Below are 20305 nucleotides of genomic sequence, written 5' to 3'. Positions count from 1 at the left end.
GAAGAGGCTGGAGTTTGGAATGACAGGAAACAAACACACGACTAAACTGACCTCAAAAGAACACCCAAACATGCAAATGTATTAAACTTAATAGATTGTCTTCACCTGAAAACTAAAAGTAATACTCCACTGTGGGTCCATCTGCCTAAACAGAAAACCACAGCTAGACAGAGAGATTTAAAGACATAGTGACTGAGATGGCCTTTATTTATTTTCTTGCAGCATCAGGTTGAGTTACTGTCAGACGTTGTCATATCAGCTGGAAGTAAAGGTGCAATGTCTGATTAAAAGGTCATTCAGACCTTTAAATACAAGAAATAATATTTCTGAAGGGCAAAGCTGTGGTTTAATATGTGTGCTTTTGAAAAACTACGAGATAAGGAATTCTGCATCTGCGTACCAAGTTCTAACTGAAGATATACATTTACAATTAAATATCCATTGCACTAACACCTGATTTGGGAATGAATTATTAATCCACGCTTAAACAAAAAAGAAAGCTTTTAAAATTGAATACGTGGATCGAGCTAAATCTAAACCAATTTATACAATGAAATCCATAGATTTTACCATTCTAAGAATCAAGGTTATTTCCAGGCAGAAAGAGACCCTTCAGTCCATTTAGTGGTTCAGCACACCAACGTACAAGCTTAAGTGCAATGACCATCTACTGCCTAGCTGTATAAATCCGGGAGTCCCAGCTGGGGAATCAAACTCTCGGCAAGATTACAGTGCGTTTCTGGATCTCTGTGCTGCTGGCGGGGAATCATTATCCTGAGTGACAGGAAAGACAGATTCCCCTGGAAGCCTGGGGAGGGGTGGCAAGGAGCAGAACCAGAGCTGATCAGCATGGTTTTCCTGTAAAAGCCTTCACTGCTCGTGCCGGTGCAAATGCTGACAAACAGCAGGCTCGCTCCCAGGAGAATTCTCAGAAACCCGCAGCCCCGGCTTCTCCAAGCAGGTAATGCCATAAAGCGTGGTGCTTGAGAGAATTTATCCCTGCACAAACCTGGTACGAAATGACCTCCATGCTTTCAAACTCTCTATTCTGTTCCCTCCTTGCCGGTTTTCACTGCAAAACGAGTCGCTCAAACATCTGAAATTTTAATTGTTGCCTTAAAAAATCAGTTTCACATAGGGAACCAAGCGCACTACATTTTTGGAGGAGGAGGTAAAAGAGGCAACTGAAACCAACATAAGAGTGAAAATCCCTTCAATTAAGCATAATGGAAAAATTATACCTAGGTATCCATCCTGGTTGCCCCATGTAGAAATGTAAAAGCAGACCCCTGCTACATGTGTGTGCGTGCACACACTGCCAACACATGAAAACCGCACGCTGGCAGGTGCTGTAAATTCCTCACCAGAGACTCCGTTTCGACAGCTGAGCTCTGTGTTTTCACAGCAAAAGCATTCATTGAAGAATGATGCCTCCCACAGCCTGCCGGGGTGACCGACCAACTGATGGAGCAAGGCGTGGGGTGTCAGACAGCAGGCTCTGCTCACGCAAGGCCCACCTGCTTGCCCAGCCCAGGCCCATCCCTTGGCAAGCTCATGCCTACAAAACCTGCTAGAGATGCCTCTCTCCTTGTCAATCCGAGTCTCACAGCTTGCAGCCACCTGAAAGATTTGGTATGGAGATCAGGAAAGTCAGCCACTCCAGCTTGGGATGCTGTTGCTTGGGGTGCCACCCAAATTCACAGCTGCATAACCAAGACTCACTGTAAGTCATCTGTATTATTATTTTCTGCAAGGCTAGGGAATTGCTTGGGTTGAGGTGAACCACATTCAGAAATAAAATAGAATAATAAAATATATCAGAGCGCTACATGATTATGACCTAATACTTTACCAATGTTAAAAGATGTTGCATTATGTAAGAATCTTTTGATGTTTGATCCATGAGCAAAAATCCTGTTCTCATTGAAGCAAACTCACACGTTGTCTAGAGCAAATTATTGGCCAGATGCAGCATTCCTCATTCATTTTGAGGAGTCCTGGCTGAAACGATCCAGCTCAACAGAGGCCCTTTGGGAAGTATATTGCAGCTGAGGTGCATTCAGCAAGATCTGGGCTACCTGGCAGTCTTTACAATGACCTATACAACCACAGAAACATTTAGCAGTGAAGCAACTTTGTCCTTAATGAATCTCAAACTCGCATCGCAAGGCAAATGAAACCAGTGGATTTCCCAAAGCAGCTGGACTGATGCTGACCACATAGGGAAAAATTAAGTCTGCATAGAACCCTGCATGAGCTTCTCACCCTAAAGAACAATCCTTTCTTGAAATGCCTCCTACAAAAGGAGCAGTTTGACACTTAGGCCAGTGGATGTATAGCATGAAATTTGGCCCACTAAGTTATATACAAATATATGTGTGTATGTATCTCTCAATATACACATGTATGTACATATATAGATACATGATCAGAGATAGAGAAATATGGTGCTCCATGGCAGCCAAAAAGTTCTCTGGAAAGTCACAGACCTTGCACGAAATGCAATTTGGATCAGTCAGTAACCCAGCACAGCAAACACTGACCACCACTGGCCATAAACCAGTGACCATATGCTTTTCTTACACCTTGGTAAATGTGGGCTACAGACCTAATCAGGCCCACAAAACTCACACGACTGCCAGCGAGAAAGAAAACTGGCCTTTGCTCCACGTCACGCCTTGTATTTCCAGTGCTGCAAGATAATTCAGGTGTCAGCTTGACCATGCTGGAAATTATGTCAAATACACACACAGTGTTGCTCTGACATAAACAGCGCAGGATCTGGTGCAAATCAATCCCCAATTTCCCTCTCTGGAAAGACCCTTCCCCAGCCAAGTGCTGGGCTGCAGGGCTCACATGGCAGTACGGACCCAGATTCATGGATGGAACGGGGCTGTGCGTCTCGCTGAGACGTGTCAGCACCCAAAGAAGCAACGCAATCTCCTGACCTGCAGAGCAACACCATCTTCTGACCTGCAGAGCAACGACATCGCCTGACCCACGGAGCAACACCATCTCCTGATCTGCAAAGCAACACCATCTCCTGACCGGCAGGCAGGAGCCCTCCCCGCCTGGCAGAGGCAGCCTGCCGGCTGGCAGGTGAAGGACGCCTGTCACCTCTCCCGCGCCAGCCTGCTCTGCTACCGGTGAATGTGGTCTGGACAGCATCTCCCCTCTTTACTTGCCTAAATAACTGAGCCACCCTGAGAGGAAAGCAGCCTTTGAAAGTATCTATGGCCCACTTTGTTCTGCTCACAAATACACATTACCTACAGCAATGACTTTGGGGAAAACCTCCTGACATCAGATTCAGCTCACACAGAGTCTCCCTGAATGTTTCTCTTCAGGAAAAGAGGCTTGGGGGCAAGAAACTGGTGTGTGAATGGCATCTCCTGGAAATGTGGAAGGAAGAAAAAGGCAGAGCCCGGTGCAGGGCACGTTTCTCCCATCCACTCCGCTCCCTGTCCCAGAGATATGATGAGAGTCCCACCGCATCGGCACCGAGTGGGCCAGCTGTGGCTCCCGCACACGTCGCAGGTGGCTTTGGCACACGTGCGTGCCAGCCGGCACCGGAGAGCTCCGTGTGGGAACAGCCCGCCCCTCAAACTCCTGGCGTCCTCCCACCCAGCCACAGGCCCACGGGAGGGACATGCCGGCTCTGGACGAGGTGTGAAACAGTCCACGAAGCTGCCACTCCCCACAGCTGCCAAAATCCCTGGCTGCCCACCGATGCTGTGCTCCTGCTCACTGTACGTGTTATCAGGCGGTAACAGATGTCCTCTAATAACAAGCTTATTATTGGACTTAGCAGATAAAAAGGGACACGTATGCCAGGTCAGAAGCTTGGTGGTAAGTTTGCTTCCATAGCCCACCTTAAAATATCTCTCCCCATACCTGAGCTACAGGCCTGTCTCCCTTCATACCAAGGATGCGATTTAACATTTATTTTAAAAGTCAGCTTTATTTGCTCCAAGAGGACATGCATCTGCATGCTGGCAGTTATTTTTCCACTTGCGCTGCATATCTCTCAGGCCGTATTTGAGACAAACCAGATTTAGAACATACCAGATTAGGAAACTCATTTGACTTTCACTGCCGCCAGCTCCACCAACTGAAAAGTAAATCTCCACCATGGGACACTGCAAATAGAAATTTTTTTCATGTACTCCTAAGTTGGGGTCATGTTTTGAAAACCCAGGTCCTGTAGAATAGCTCACTCACTGGTAACCTCAGGAGATTTCAGTGGAACTAGCTGGGGAATAAACGATTTGTGCCACAGTCATGGAAACCTGCCACTGTAGGGCCAGATCCTGTCCCTCAGACTTGACTGACTGCAGGCAGCAGTTCCCCAACTAAATCAATAGGATTAGTCTGAGGAGTAATGTGTTTCTCCACAGGAGAAAGAACAAGCAAATGTGTCCCTCCTTTACATTCAGTACACACCATTTTATACTTTTTTTTTTTTTTTTCCAGTTTATATATGAGATTAAATTTGGGGAATGGGTAAACAATTTCACTTCTTTGATCTGAAAAAATGCATAACATCATTGGGGAAAACAGATGGCAAATACAGATCAGGAATCATAAGGAATCCAGACTAACGCTGTCAAAGGAAAACAGCTCAGTCCCAGGAACTGTTAGTGACAGAGCCCCCCTCCATGCCAGTGAGCACCTACAGTTAAGAGCAGTCACACTAGCTTTCAGCGGTGCGGCTCACACGCTCCACCAGCAGCCTTGAAATCCCCAGGGGCAGCTTGAGCCGCTACACATTGCTTGCACCCAGGCAGGCTGGCAGGCACAAGCATTGTCCCAGGATGCAGAGAGCCCTGGAAAGGAGCACATCTCCTCTCTCCCTTCCCTGCCCGGCTGGGAGTAATTGGCTGCAGTCACCTTCCAGCACACTCCCAGCCTTGTGCCAGCACAGCTCTTTTGGCCAGCAAGCCGAGGGACGGAGCCAAGTCTCCACCTCTGCTGTCCCGCTGGCTCCCGAGGGGAGCAGCCAGCTTGGCCGCCGGCTTCCCCGTGCCTGGCACCCCGCGCGTGAGGCTGGCGGCACTGGACAACCCGGGGTCGGGAACTCCTCCTGCCATCTGCTACCCTGCAGCCGCGTTCCAGCTGGCTGCACTCTGGCCTCAGACGGGGGCTCCTAAAGGCTTTCTGGCAAAGGCAGAAGCAAAGACATCAGAGGCTTGGGTTTTCAGGTTAGGGGTCTCTCATATCTCACTGCCAAAGGGATTCACGTTTCTTTCCCTATATCTATATCCCTCTCAAGCAGTTCTTGCAGTTCCGTCGTTTTTTGCAGCTGTTCCTGTACCTGAGGATGGAGCTGCTAAACCCACTAGAGTACATATTCAGTGTATGTGACTATTTGGGTTTTTTTTTTATTTATTATTTGCATTCTGGCGGCATTTGAAGGCCTCAGGCAGGATGAGGGATTGTCTCTGCTGGTTCTGCCTGCCTGGTGCCTCAACCAGTAGGTCTGGCCTGTCTCCTGCATTTTCAGGGATGGGGAAGGGCTTGTACAAGCTCTAACACAGTGTTACTTTAGAGCCAAGACTGATGCTAAGCAGGTCAGAAAAGCTGTCACTCAGTGCTCCCATACTGACTGTGGGAATTAGTATCAAATAGCCAAACATTTTATTAGCATAAAGCAGAAACCTCTTTTACTGAGAAAAGTTTTACAGAGAAATTCTTGGATACAGGTTTGTTACCACCACGCAGCATAAAAACCAAGACCCTACAATGCAAAAGACACTAAAAATGAAATATTCACCCTGCTGCTCAGCTTCTGCTTTCACCTAGGACCCGCCTGGTGACTTCTGCTGACTCTCCTCTGTCAAACATTATCAACTAGAAGCGTGCCTGCCTTCTGCAATGGATGCACCACATGCATACATCTCCCCCTCTCTCACACACACACTGCCATTCACCTCCCTAATCAAATCCCTGTGAAGACCATCCATCAGTCCCTATCACTTATCCTTCCCACACACACAAGCTCACAAAACCGAATTATTCTTGTTAACATTCATTCCATTAATGAGAAATCCCTGCTGGTTCATCATCCAGTGGTACAAGTCTTTGCACTCACAGGCTGACATCTCTATCAGCCTCCAAACTGCTGCTCTGGGGTACAGCAATCTCTTACGGACTGCTCTCCAAGCAGAAGGGAGGCTTGTTTCTCAGGACCAAACCTAAATTTAAATCTTTTTCCCTTAGAGCTGCTGGCGCTTCAGCATCTTTTTCTCCTGCATGGAACCTAAAATCAGCTATGATGCCTCATTGGTTAGCTAACTGCTTCTGTCCTTTGGGATTTTTCATACACCGTTGATAAAAGAGCCAGTGAAAAATATATCCGTTAAATGCTTGGCCTCTGCTTGCTTGTTTCTTTTTCTGCAAAACTTGGGGGAAAAAAAAAAAATCACTCAAACGCAGTACTCAGACAGTTACCTGGGTTGAGGGAGTATTTTCAGCTGGTGCCTAAGACTCATCACAGGTGTGAGCTTGGCTCTCTCACAGCCAGTGAGCACCATGTTTCGTCCGATTAGGTGCAGGGAGAGGAGCAGCAACGCAAACTCTTATACAGCAGGTCACCACAATTACTAACCGGAGGGGAAAACATCAAAAGATTGTAAATGGCTCTGAACCCCATTCATTCCTGGGTATGTCTTCTGAAATTTTCAAGGATGATAATTAAGACCCATCTCAGTGATTATTTTCATGACACTGTCACCTCCACTGGACTTTGACCTCCAATTTATTTTACATCAGCTTCCAAGCAAGCAGCCAACTGTGATCTTTGCCTCCCAGAGCCTAGATGAACTGGTGATTTGGAGGGAATGGGTTTTACATCATTACTAAGCTTGTGCCATCGAGTCTTCTCCCACCCACTCCCTGGTGGGTATTCTATTCAAACCCACAACCCTTCAAAATATATTTTCTCCTCTTCTGCTCACTCTAAAACCAATGGCCTTTGACTGATATGACTCACTTTGGAGATCACATATTTGACAACATCTACTCCCTGCCTCTCCTTTCCCATTTCTGACCTCTTTAACTGCACCACGATAATCACGCTCTGTCCTCCTAGTACCTTCTACACAGATGGCTAGAGCTCTTCAGCTCTCTCCCAAGCTCAGTGCACCACCTCTTCAACCCCACCCAGCAGTTAGGATGTGTAGAAGGATGGATGTTACTGAACCACAGTTGGTTTAGGGTGTTTATTTTGTGATGATGGAGCAAATTCCTTGTGTTAACACAGTGCAGACTGATGTGCTGTCAGCATGTTCTAGCTTCCCTAGGACACAGAGTACACACCACAGAGAAACCTCTAAGTCCAAGCAGTCCTTGTGCAAAAATCATCATTTTCAGCCTGTCATTTGCCAGAATCCCCTCCCTCTTTCACATTTGTCAGTCTGTTTGTACATATTCCTTTATCATTTCCTTATCTCTCAGACAACTTGTTCGGTCTCCCATACCATGTGCTCACCCCGGTACCCAGATTTTCTCCATAAATTCTAGTCAATTTAAAAAATGAATTAAAGAAACTAGATTTCCCTATCAACAAGGGCACGTCAAAAGCCTTGCTCACCCTCATCAAGGTCCCCTTCTGCTGTATCGGGTCTTGGCCTTCCCCCAGAGAAGTTCTGGGATGATGGTTACTGGTGAGCTCTTCAAGTGCCTCACCTGAATTACTAATAGCAAACCTCTTGCTCACAGCAGCAGATATATTCCACGCTCTTTGGACCAGGGGAGATCTCACCGCCATTTTCAGCACTACTGTTGTACCCCTGCTTTCAGCAAATCACGTCCAGTGCTCGGTTGGTCTGCCCCATGGTAACTGAGTGACTCCTACGGAGGAGCAGGCACCCCCTCACCAAGGCTTTGCACGTTATAACCAACCCTCCACCACTTTTGTGTCCTTCTCTGAGCGCTCTGCAGCTCTTCTTTCCTCTTCCTCTGTCCTCACCTTAAGTGATAACCATCCTGAACTGTCTAGGATTTCCCATAATTTTCTAGTGTTAATGTTACATTCCTCCCTCCACCCAAATTCTAATACTGCTTCTCTGCTTCCTAAACTGCTGTACAAATAACTCCTAGTCAACTGAAGTCTGATACCAGTTAATGGTGTTCCTACATAGAAATACAACAGACACCTCAGCCACAGCAGTCTGGAATTGAAAGGAACACTGCCCTGAGACAGGAAAGGTGCGAAGTTTTAAAATGTCCAACACTTCAGAGACTGAGATAAAAGAAAATACTGGGTAGAGCAGGGAAAAGAACAAAACCGTATGGTGAGTAGGGGAAAGGCATTTGATGAGCTTGCTGCCCGCCAAGAGCGCACAATACAGCATGATCCAGGCCGCCTTTATTCCTTTTACATTCCCGTATCTCACTTGGCACTGGAGTGTCTGGTTAAATAGGAAGGAACAGATAAACTCTGGAAAAACTGCAAAGAAAATTCAACAGGCTTCATGCATACCTGGCTAGGGATTTTTATAGTCTTAATTAAGAGGATGCCTAGGAGTTCCAGGGAGGAGAAAATATTTCCCATAATGTCTGAGAGCAGAAGTTAACAAGCCTGCTGGGATCTTTTTAGCCCCTTCAGAGCTAAGGCTTCAACATTATTAAATGGCTGTCGCATCTGAAGTATGGTGCAACATAATTCGACACACGAGAGAAAGTGCAGGATGCTGAAATGGGGGATGACTTTACATTACGTTGCAGAGTAATTCAATTTCAGGACAGGTGTTTGCATGTGACTGAACAAGATACGACTGTGGAAAACAATAAAGGTACCCAAAAGAAGAGAGGAGACAGACACAGCAGGCTGGGCTCCCAAATAGCAAAACAGTCTCAAACAAAACCACATGCTTCAAGACTTTCTGGTTCAGTATGATTATCCAAAGTAGATGAGTTATCAAAAAATACAGATGCTACAGAAGGAGGGAAACACTTTCTTCGGATGGTGGTACTCCTCAGAAGACACGGTACCTGCTGGCAATTTTTAAGCACATAGCCAGTGACTCAGTAATTGTTAGCAACCAAGGCCAAGTCCCAGGGACTTTCTTACAGTGACACAAGTTACTTTCTTATTGCTCCTAACCCACTTGAGTACATCCAAAAAGCTTATCTTAAAGCCTTTCCCTACACCATCAGCAGCTGCCTCCCATTGCAACCAGAGATTGAAAGGATTATGCTGTATTTGATGAGACTTTAAGGTGTACGTTCCAGGTTTGCCTGCTTAGAAATATTTCACCAAGCCTAACCCTTAAAATACATGCATGTTAAGAGTTGGAAGACTACTAGTTTTCTTTTTACAGATACAAATTCTTAGGATATTTGGAAAGGACCTGTTCTCAGCCATTGCTATGCATCAATGCAAGACACACTGTACAGAACATCTACCTTTTATTTAACTTCCTAGACCACATTTCTTTTAAAACCAAACCACAGTACCACGATGTTGCTCTTCAAAAGGGATCGCTTTATGACATCCTAATTCATTCTCCAAGCGAGCAAGGTCTTCCCTTGACTTCAGTAAAGGTGTTAGGTGTCCACCTACCAAACAGAATTGTGTGGAAAGTGGCTCCACAAAAATGTAATATGAACATACATGACCAGGCAGACAAAACCCAGGACTGTTCCTTACTGTTACCCACGCCGAATTAGCAGCATATGACATGACATATTTACCAGCTTAAACAAGTCTCCCTATATGAATAACGCATGATGTGTATAGCCCACAACATTTTGTATAAACAGAATTGGCAAGATTTTCCAAAAGTGCTGTAGCTGGCCTTGGAGTCCAAGTCATGATGGTTCTATGCACCTCTAACTGAAATATGTGGTCCAAAGTGACACAGACAATTTGGAAGGAAAAGGAAAAAAGTACTTATTATGCTAATAACTGCTCTAAAAAAAAGCCGACTTCATTCATCATCTTTTGCACACCACGTGCAACTTGTCCAGCCTAAACAATACACAGAGATTTCGTTATGTCAGCTTAAAAAAACAAACTAACCGATCAGTGATGACACTGAAATCCAAAGTGCGGCGGAGAATCCTGATGCTCCAACTGTATAACCTATATTAGTACTTAGAAAAATGTGCAAAGAACTATTCAGTGCAATCAAAATGCGAAACCACCAGAACCAGTTAACCTCTCTTACCATACGGACAATTTCACTGGCAAACAATCATAGTTCAATGATTTAAAGCAAGCAATTTCCAATCTAAGTAGAAAGCAGTGTTTGTATGAAAGGGACTGTTAAGCCCTTGACTGGCCTTCAATTTTGCTGAATTCCTTGAAATTCTGTTCAGTACCAAATCCCACCACTAAGATTTCCTTAGGCAGGAGAAACTTCATTTTTGCCCCCCTTTAATAAACTACAGTGTATCAAACAGCAGTTTATATAATGTAAACGCTAAATTGAGCACTAATATCATGGGGTTTTGGTGCTTTCTTTGATAAGTATCATGAGGAAAGGGAAAAAACAACACATGAAACAGTAAAAGAGATGACATCCAATTCCATTTCAGAGGCTACCCCTTGCGCTCAGTAATTTGCCAGAACAGTAAGGAGACCAAAAGCTCGACTCCGCTGGGCTCTCAACATCTTCTTCAACCCCATGTCTCCCACCGACCACATTGCATTCCCGCCTTGCAAGCTGTGACCCTAACGCAGAAGGTCAAATAGCTTCAATGAGATCTCCGAGTGGCACCGGTGAGCAAGGACGCCTGCAGCTGCTCTGCTCGCTGCCGGAGGTGGCAGTAGGAGAACTGGTGTTGTGCCCAAGAACCTCCAGAGGTCAAAAGAAAAATTAATTGCTGAACGTATGTTTATCCCAGACACGTAAAATCTGGACAAAAGTGACAAAAACCATTGCAAAACGCTCCACAAAGATTAAATCTGGCCCTGCCAACACGGTCACCACAGGATCGTGTGCCGTGTTGGAAGCCCCAAGCGAGAATGCTGCAGCCACCTGGCGAGGGCCCTCCTGTGGTGCCAGCTGCCAGCTCCAGCGCCCGACACCCTCCCTGCAGGCTCAGGCCTGGGAACAGAAAAACAAAAACACCCTGACAGAGCACAACGGGCACGCACAAGGAGGAGAGAGGATAAAAACGGCAATCAGGGCCCCTCAAGGCTTTACAGCCACCAGCCAACATGAATTGTGCTTGGGACAGACTGCAGTTCTTGCTCCAGCTGTAAACACCCGGGGACAGGGGCTGCTTTTTTATCCCGCTTGCACGGTTTTTAACACATGGGGAGCCTCGGCCAGATGGAGGGCTACGAGGCAGCGACAGGGAGGTGGGAAACACTGCCATACAGCAACATGGCAATGCAGACTACAAGGTGGTCTTTCTTTCCACCTTCCAGTGAGCCACTTGGATCATGTTTGCTGCCTGCTCCTTATCAAGCTTTTCAGTTCCCCCTCACACTACTCAATTCTATCGTGCCGTCGCTTAACTTATGCATGTAATTTAAAGCGAGATAGACGGCAGGGAAATTGCTTCCTCTGAGGCCCATACTAATTGACCCCTATCCACAGAGCTCAGCAGTCTTCCCTTAACAGTGCTCACACGCGCTACCACAACACGAAGTGCAAGTTCGGAGGTTGCCAGTGCAGCCTCCCTCCCCCGTGGCAATGCCATATGGTGTTAAGATTTTCAGGATCAGATGCTGTTCCTGCTGAAATCAATCATCGCAACCCTATCCCCGGCGAAGGCCATCTCAAACTCCCGCTGGCTTGAAATGCAACTCAGTGAGGTGCCTCGGCTTTGGATGCTGGTATTTACTATTTCAGGTCAGTATGCAAACATTTACTTTAACAGCGCACATATCAATTAGCGCGGCTGTTAGGAATAAAACAAGTGGCACCAGCTATGATGACAGCAAGCCCAAACAGCAGGTATTTCACATTTGGGCCGAACCCCTCAGACCCTGCCAATGTGAGTCAGTCCCTCTGCCTGACTTTGCTGCCACGCTAATGAAAACGAGGAGCAGGGCAACCGAGATTCGTACGCTGAATCGGGATGGTTTACTTCAAAGAAAGGGGGATGTAAAGCAACGTCAGGCTCCTAATCTTCATAACCTGCAGCAGAAGTTACAGTCGCGTATACCAATCAGAGGAAAATAAGTAGTCTCTATGGGTAAATAAAGATTATGTCTCTTTAAACCGACTGTAAATCTGAATGAACACAGAATATACATACACAAGTAGGCAGCGTGCAACATGACGTCAATCTTATTTTTATAGATTTATTATTACCATACATAAAATTTCCTAGTAATAATAACATTCTATGAAAAATACTAGAGCGTTGGGACACTTTTGAGGTGAAAACAGTACAAGAAAAATAGGAAAAAATAATGCAAGTGTTTAAAAAAAAATGCTGGGAGGGTAGCAGTCCATTAAAAATGCAAGGGTCAGGGACTGGAAAGCATTCATGTGAATCTGTCTTCAACTCTGTGTACTAACCTTGAGAGTTATATCCTATGCATTCATTGCACCAGCAGAAGAAAAGATTTAAAGGAAACAGAGAGAAATGGTTTCCGTGGGATCAGCCAGTTTACTGTTTATTGTTATTATTCTCATTTTTCGATTATTTCATTTTTAAACACAGTTCCGCCCCCTGCCTTCAATCATCTCTGCAACTTGCAGCCACTGTTGAGCACAATCTGCAAATCTTACAAGCGTGTAGTGGAACGTGAGCCCCTCGATCCTCGTCGCGCTTCCTTGGGATCGTGCCTACCAAGGTGATGGGGGATCACCCACGCCGAGCTGGTGCTTTCCTGCAAGCGCAGGCCGGAGGCACCCCCAAAGTTCGCCCCACGGGGAGGCTGCCCTCGCCCGCCCTCCCGCAGCCACCACTGCTGCTGCAGTGCCCTCATGTAGGCCCTGTCACTCTCCAACACCCTTCCAGCTGGTGGCCTCGCTGCCAGAGCGCTGCCGCTGCTGCTGCTCATGTGCTTTAGGCAGCCCCACTGTCACTCTTTATTAGTTAATTAAAAAAAAAAAAAAAAAGACGATGACATAAGGAAAAAACCCCATATCAGAAAGTTCTTCAGCTTGGGCACTCTTCCTCTCCTACTGACAAACCACTTTTCTGTAAATAAATTAGCCACATCCCGTGACAAAACTTTGTGATGGGCCACGACCTGCAGAGAAGTGATGCCTTACTGATATCCCCCCATCTGGAAAGAGAAACCTGTTCCCTTGGAGTCACGGTATAGCAGCAGAGGAGCTTTTGTGTTTACGGATCTGATGGAGCACAAACAGGAGAGACCGAGGGGGGGAGAGAGGGAGTGAAGAAAAGGAGTGAAGGCAGGTGGTTATGAGAGTACACAAGTGGCTAATAAAACCACAGTTTTTACTAGTCACAGTGGTTAAACAATTTTAACGGGCGGCATTCTCATAACATGCCTGAGCAGTTTTTAAGGCTGTCGAACACCTCTGTCAGGAGCGAGGAAGTTCTGGAAATGTGCTCAGAGATGCACACAAACCCATAGGAAGATCTGATAATGTACAAATTCGTTTCTTCCAGAGATAGCTCACTTTCTGCACAAATCGATAAGCCATCAGAACCTATCATTTATCACAAACATTAAATCCCAGCAGCATCTTGGTTTGCAAGCCTAATGAGGGAACGTGGTACACAAAGGCACCCCTGGTGCTGGGGGGATTCTCCACGTTCAGAGAGAATGCTCTTTTAGGCTGTACTCAGCATTTTAATCCATCATTAACAGACCGGGGCATTAAGCATCATCTCTGCGAACTTCTACAGAACCAACAAAGGCATGTTATTGAGAAAAACTAGTTGAAAACCCCATCTAGTTTCTCGCACCAGGGAAGTACATCCTGGTTTTTGCGTTAGTGGTGCTGGGTCACCATACATTCCCAAAAAAGAGGTGAGAGGATGCGGTGCTATAAATCAAACTTTCAGCAAGGACAGTTCACTCTTGCGAGGAGGAATTAATGAGTTGGCTTGATGAGGCTGGTTAGGAAAGAGTTAATGGTATCAGCCAAATGTCAGCTAAACCCCCAGATGTTGTTTTTGTCCCATGGCAGTGTCAATCCCAACGCCATGATCTCCATTTATTTAACACCGATCAAATTAATGGCCTCTTGGAGCTGCTTTTTTCCCCGGAATCCCTCATCCCACCTTCTTGGAGAGAACTCCCGCAAGCAACGAGTAAGGGAACAAACCGCTCTGCACACACGCGCACGCACGCACACAGAGGGGAAGTTGCAATTTCTGTGACTACACTTAGTTGCTAATTTCTGTGACTACAAACCTCGATGTCACCTAGTACACGCTACTCCTCTGTACTAAATCCATCATCCTCGACACCTTCAGACGCATCCGATCTGCGCGTCTAACCAGCAACACTATAATTTTAATAATGACAAGGGATTAAGCATGATGACTAGTCCTTCCTCTCGCTTGTTTCCTTCGCCTAGCGATACCAACCAATTGCCGTTTTCCTCCCAGTTGTGTATTTTGGTTCCCATTGTCTGTTGTACCCAAGACATTAACCGAAATGTCTGCGACATGAGACCTGCCTGTCTCTCGCACGTCTAGTGAACCTGAAAACCTGTCGTTACGTCTTTGGGAAATGCAATACGTTGTCAGTTCTGAGGGCACATCATAAAAATAACCGTACGTACAGGTCAGTCAGAAATCTGTCATACCTGTGCTATTTTTCCATCGTGTTTTATACACCATGAGCAGGTTATTTCGTAAGAGATATTGCCAAAGAGATTACTTGGGCACGTTTCACCGGCTGCCGGGCTCTACGGCCAGCCGTCTGTCTTGGACAAACTGCCGCCGGCCAACCTGGAGGCGAACTCGCCATCACTTTCCCCTGCACTTCCGACGGCGGGAGCCGGGCGCCCGAGCTCACACCTCCCCTTCCCCACCTCCCCTTCCCTGCGAACCGCCCCGGGTCGTCACGATCGCCATGGAAAAACAAAACAAAACAAAACAAAAAAAAAAACCAAACCAAAAAACAAAAGGAGAGAAAGAAACCAGAGACAGCCAGCAGTCTTATAGGAACAGCACGGCAGGTAAACCAGGCGAGCAGCGTCCCGCACCGGCCGCGAGCAGGCGGGGCGGGGGCCGGCGCCCCCCAGGCCTGACGGTCGCCCCCCGGGCCCGACGGGCGGGGTGGGGGGGGTCCGCGGGGTCGGCTCTCCGTCCCTCCTCGGCGGGGCCGCGGCCGGGGCCAGCGCCGAGCTCGGCGGGGCGCCGCGGGGGGCGGCGTTTCTCTTCCCTGCGGGGCGGAGAGGGGGTGGGCGGGCGGCGGGGCTGCGCCGCGGGGGGGTGGGGGGGCGCGCCCGCGGCGGGGGGCACCCTCAGAGCCTGAAGGAGGCCTCGGAAAAGGGATGCTGCATCTTGAAGCTAGACAAGAAGCACTGGAGGGGGGGGGGCAGGGGGTTGAGGAGGGACGGCGGGAGGCTGGGGAAAAAGAAATCATCTCCTCTGACCTCTAGCGAAGTGCCCGGTTTTTTCTTAAGCTCTTCACATTTCCTAAATTTGCAGATCTGGTGTCCCGTTTTGCGGTTCCTGCAACTGCTGCAGACTCCACAGTTGATGAGCCGCTTGCAGGGCACGCACACCCCGCAGCGTTTCCGCTTCTTCTTGGCGGGGTTGCCCGCCCCGGCCCCGGCCCCGCCGCCGCCGCCGGCCCCCCCGCCGCCGCCGCCGCCGCCGCCTCCGCCGCCCCCCGCGCCGGCGGCGGCGCCCAGGGCGGAGGCGGGCGAGGCCGAGGCGTGGCTCTGCGGGCAGTCCGCCAGGTTGGCGATCTGGAAGGCGCTGTCTGTGACGGCGGCCGAGGCCGCGGCGGGGGAGTGCAGGGCAGTCATGACGATGACCCCGGGGGGCAGGGAGAGGCCGCCCAGCGCCGGGATGGCCGAGAAGGTGCCGACGCGCTCGGGGAGGTTCATGATCTCGGCTTCGGCGGCGCCGCACTTGAGCTTGTTCATGCACTCGCCGGCCAGCGGCCGGCAGTGCTCGGGGGCGAGGGTGGAGAGGAAGTTGCCGTTGGCCATGGGCAGGGCGCCGGGCTGCTCGGCCGGCGGGCAGCCGGGCTTGCCCAGCCGCTGCGAGTCGCTCCGGTGGTGCAGGCCGCCCCTGCCGGCGTGCAGCGAGGAGGCGGCGGCGGCGGCGGCCGCGGAGGCGGAGGCGGCGGCGGCGGCGGCGGAGGAGGAGGAGGAGGAGGAGGGTTTCCTCGCCGCGCCCGCCGCCGCGCCGCCGCCGCCGCCGCCGCTGCCCCAGAGCATGGCGGTGGCGGCGGCGGCCGTGGCGGTGTCGCAGTTCCAGGGGGACATGCCGATGCGGGCGGCGGCGGCGGCAGCGGCGCTGGGGAAGATGGGGGTGGTGATGCGGGCGATCTTGGCCGCCTGCGGGAAGGCGCCGCCGTTGGTCTTGTAGAAGGTGGCGAAGGAGCGGTACCTCTCCATCTCCGAGTTGTAATCCACAAGGCTGTTGAGGGCCCCCTCGGGCAGGTGGCTGTCCTTGGGCAGCCCCGGCGCCTCGGGGTTGGGGCCGCTCTCCACGCACACGTTGGTGTTCATGGTGGCCGGGGAAGGGACGGGGGGGTGGGGGTGGGGGGGGAGAGGGACGGGGACGGAGGGGAGGGGGGGCGGGGGGGGTCGCTTAATCCTCCTCCTCCTCCTCTTCCTCCGGGCGCATTCCCGCGGTGGGTGCCTGGCCGGGCAGCCGCTCCTCCTGCATCCTCACGGGAGCTGCCGCAGCTGAAACACAGAAAGTCATTTCCGAGGGGGTGCGCGCGCGGGGGGGGCGCTACGGGCCCCCACGGCCACCCCGGAGCCGGGGGGGGGACGACACGGGAACACGGAGCGGGGGGGGCACACGCCGCCGTCTCCGCGGGCAGAGAGCTTGAAGGGGCGGCCCGGGAGGAGCAAACCCGGTCCCGGGACAAGCCGCGGGAGGGGGGACACGGACAGACACGGCACGGGGAGCTGCCCACCTACCATCTCCACGGGGGAAAATGAAAAGGCAGGGGAGAAAAGGGGGTGTGTGTGAATAAATAAAATGAATAAATAAAAAAAAAAGAAATAGAAAAAGAAGAGGGAGGCGGGGGGAGGGAGCCGCCAGCTGCCACAGTGTCCTTCTGCGCCCGGCGGTCATTAGCTGCCTGCCGGCACAGCTGGCTCCGCCGGGCGCTGGTCGCGGCGGCACCGGCCCCCCCCGCCACGGGGAGGGGGGACGGGGGACACGACACACGACGCTGCCTGCGGGCGGCGGGGGAAAACGGGGCTAGGTTAAAAAAAAAAAAAAAACTTAAGGCAGGCAATTTCACAGCTTGTGATCCCGGCGCCTGCAGCTGTACTAAAGACGGAGTATTTATCCCAAGCTCTCGGGAGGATTCCCCGCCACGGGCGGGGGACACACGCACACCGCCACGGGGGCAGCCCCTCCTCGGGCGCGGCGGGGCGGCAGCCGGGAGCCCCCGGGCGGGCCCGGCGCTTTACCTGCGGAACCAGCCCCCCGCGGGGAAAGATGGCTCTCTGCCTCAGGGTTAGGAAAGTTTAGGAGGGGGTTAAGGACGCGGGGCTCGTTTTATTTCCCACCGGCGCCCCCCCGGGAGGTGAAAGGGAGCGGGGGGTGTGTGTGTGTGTTTTAGTTTATGGCAATGAGGAAGGTACATTATGGCAGCCTGCGCGAACTAAAGCAAAACATAAACATAACTTAAAAAGCCCTCAGTTTACGAACACTGCCTCTTTGTTTTCCAGATGCTCTACCTGGATAGTTTAGGTATTTCCAGCGTCGTTTCTGATGTAGAGCTATCGATCAGAAACGTTCGCTTGGGAGACACTCGTGGGGCTACGTCTAGTTTCCAGACTCCGGTATGTTTAGCTCAAAATGGTTATCAATTACGGTAATTACGATCATAATTAGATTAATGAACCGTTTGCAGCCCAACCTACCGAGTGCAAAAACTTCGTCTTCTCCCGACGTCGTGCACTAAAAAAGCGGGCTTTATGTAAACAAATCCAGATGAAGGGAGCGTAAATCTACAGAAGAAACCTCACCCTCGGCTGCACTGGGGACTGGCGGGCGTCTTTCCATCGGAAAAAAAGACTCCGAGCCCGCAGGAGCCACCTCTGTGCTTCCACGTCAGGGAAAAACCCAGACTCTCGCTGCCTTCAGAGGTCTGGTGGCAATACAAAGACTGCCCCGGAAAGCTCTAGGCTAAGCGTCGTCTTGTGGAGGGATGCGAAGGATTTGCGTATAGCAAAAAAAAAAAACAAACCCTCTCCCCTTTCCAGAAAGGAAAACCTAGCCGCACATCCTCGGTAACAACTACTCAATAAAACTAGTTTTGCCAGCCATGTGTAGGTAAAGCCACGCATCTGGTCAGGAATAAAACGTTAGCGTTCAGCCTTTTATGCCCGAAGTCAAGTAGCATACGCATTTTCTTGCCCTATTCCCCCCAGCATTAAAGTGGCTTCTCTCCACAAAAGCTTCCCTCGCTGGCTACCTTTTCTCTTCCCGCAGCCCCCTCTCGGGGTTTATTGCCACCAGGAGCGAGAAAATGATGGTGCCCACCAACCGGGTCATTATTGTTTAATCGATGCATCTCCGGAGCATGAAGAGGGTACCCGAGACGCAGTTATTGATTTCTCCCCCCGCCCCCCCCCCTCGCCTTGACGATCGCCCTCATTTCCACGAATGAAATAAATAAATAGAAATTGCTAGCCGGGCTTTGCGATTCTGTCCCTGCTTAAGCTAAATGTGACCGTACATGTTCAGTATTGCATGTCTGCTCTGCCAAAGACAGAGAGATCAAAGGTCATATTTAACATTCAGGAGGAGGGGCGGGTGCAGATTAATTAATAAATTAATATAGCGGCGCCTTTTATTGCCCAAGTCTAGCATTAATCTACTTTTACGATCCCGGAGGACAAGAACAAAAAAAAAAAAAAAGCCCCCGACAAACCCACAAAATTAGGAAAAAAAAAAAAAAAGAAAACCCACCCCCCTAAAAAACAACAACAAAAAAACAAGACACGACGGATAAGGGGGGAAGGAGAGGAGGGGGAAAAAGCAAACCAGTCACTTACCAGGCTCTTTATTTGGGGGGGCTTGAGCGTGCAGACGCTACCAGCCTGTCTGCCTTTAATTAGTTGCACATCAGTCCCTAACACAAAGAAGAAGAAGAAGAAGAAGAAGAGGGAAAATATCCAGATGTGCCTTGGCAGCTCCTCAATTACAACTTTGATACTTGTAAACAAACTGCGAGGGGCGGTGGGGAAGGGGGGGGAGGGGGGGATAAATGAAGCCGCCGATCCACTAAACAAATACCTGTAAGTGGCTTTTTTTTCCCCCTCTCCCTCTCTCGCTCGTTGCAGAGAAAGGAGGAGGAGGAGGAGGAGGAGGGGGGGGGGAGCAGGGGAGGCGGCGGGGGGCGAGGAAGGAGCAGGCACGGAGGGAGGGAGGGAGGGAGCGTGTGTGGGGGGTGTGTGTGCGCGGTGGTCTCTCCGCCGGCGCGCTGCTCGCCGCCCGTCTCCCGGCGCCCGCCCTCGCACACAGCGCCGGGAGTGCGACTGTGTGTGTGTGTGTGTGTGTGTGCGTGCGCCTGTATCTGTGTGTGTGTGCGTGTGGCGGTGCGGGGGAGGGGAGGGCGGGGGCGGGCGGAGGCGGCGGCGGGGCGACCGCCGCCGAGGTGAGGGAGCGCGCGGGGCGGGCGCAGGGATGCGGACACAACCCGCCGCCGCCGCCGGGACCGGGGCCGCTGCCGCCGCCGAGCGGCGCGCACGGGCCGCGGCGCGGCGCGGGGGGCCGCCCCCCCTCACCCGCCGCCGCCCCCCTTCCCGCGGCGCGGCGGGGCGCTGCGGCCGGCGGCCGCCCGGTGCGGGGCTGCCGGCGGGGGCGGGGCCGCGCCGCGCCGCAGAGGGGAGGGAGCGCGTGTGTGCCGGCGGGGTGGGCGGTGAGTGTCGCGCCCCGCCGCGCCGCCCGCTTTGCCCTTTCGCCCTCCCCCGCCGGCGGGGAACCACCGGGAAAGTTTGTGCCCCGGGAAGTTTGCGGGGGGGGGGGGGTGTTCCGCCGCCTCGTCCAGCCCGGCGGGGCCGGGAGCAGGAGGTCAGCGCTCAAGTTAGCGCACGGCCACGCAGCGTGTCATTATTCACGCGCGTTTGGCTGTCCCTAACGGCTGCCCCCCCCATCCCCCGCCCCATTTACTATTATTTTTGCAGGCGCGTGAGGTGCCGCAGATTTCAGGCATATTTAGGCGAAGCGGAGCCGGCGGCACGGCAGACGCCAGGCGAGTGTCTCA

At 50.9% G+C, this 20305-nt stretch overlaps 1 protein-coding gene across 7 annotated transcripts in view; it reads right to left on the bottom strand.

Moving 5' to 3' along the window:
* CXXC4 (CXXC finger protein 4) overlaps positions 1–19642 on the bottom strand; it is a 127293-nt gene extending 107651 nt beyond the window's left edge. For 4 of the 7 annotated variants that reach the window (XR_012633597.1, XR_012633598.1, XM_074905499.1 and 1 more), the window contains exons 1-2: positions 19095–19275; positions 15492–16760 (exon numbers count right to left, since the gene is read on the bottom strand). Coding sequence is in view for 5 of the 7 variants with exons in the window: in XM_074905499.1 (XP_074761600.1) it covers positions 15492–16580 (1089 nt within the window). In the remaining 2 variants the exon portion in view is untranslated. Of the gene's footprint in view, positions 1–10458; positions 11055–15491; positions 16761–17000; positions 17174–19094; positions 19276–19335 lie in introns of those variants that run through there. The other 3 variants (XM_074905500.1, XM_074905504.1, XM_074905501.1) reach the window with 3 other exon arrangements.
* Between the last annotated feature and the right edge of the window lie 663 nt (positions 19643–20305).

This window comes from Athene noctua, chromosome 4, assembly GCF_965140245.1.
Source record: "Athene noctua chromosome 4, bAthNoc1.hap1.1, whole genome shotgun sequence".
NCBI classification, from domain to species: Eukaryota; Metazoa; Chordata; class Aves; order Strigiformes; family Strigidae; genus Athene; species Athene noctua.
The sequence above is the reverse complement of the archived record's forward strand: the minus strand, read 5'-3'. Positions and strand labels throughout refer to the sequence as shown.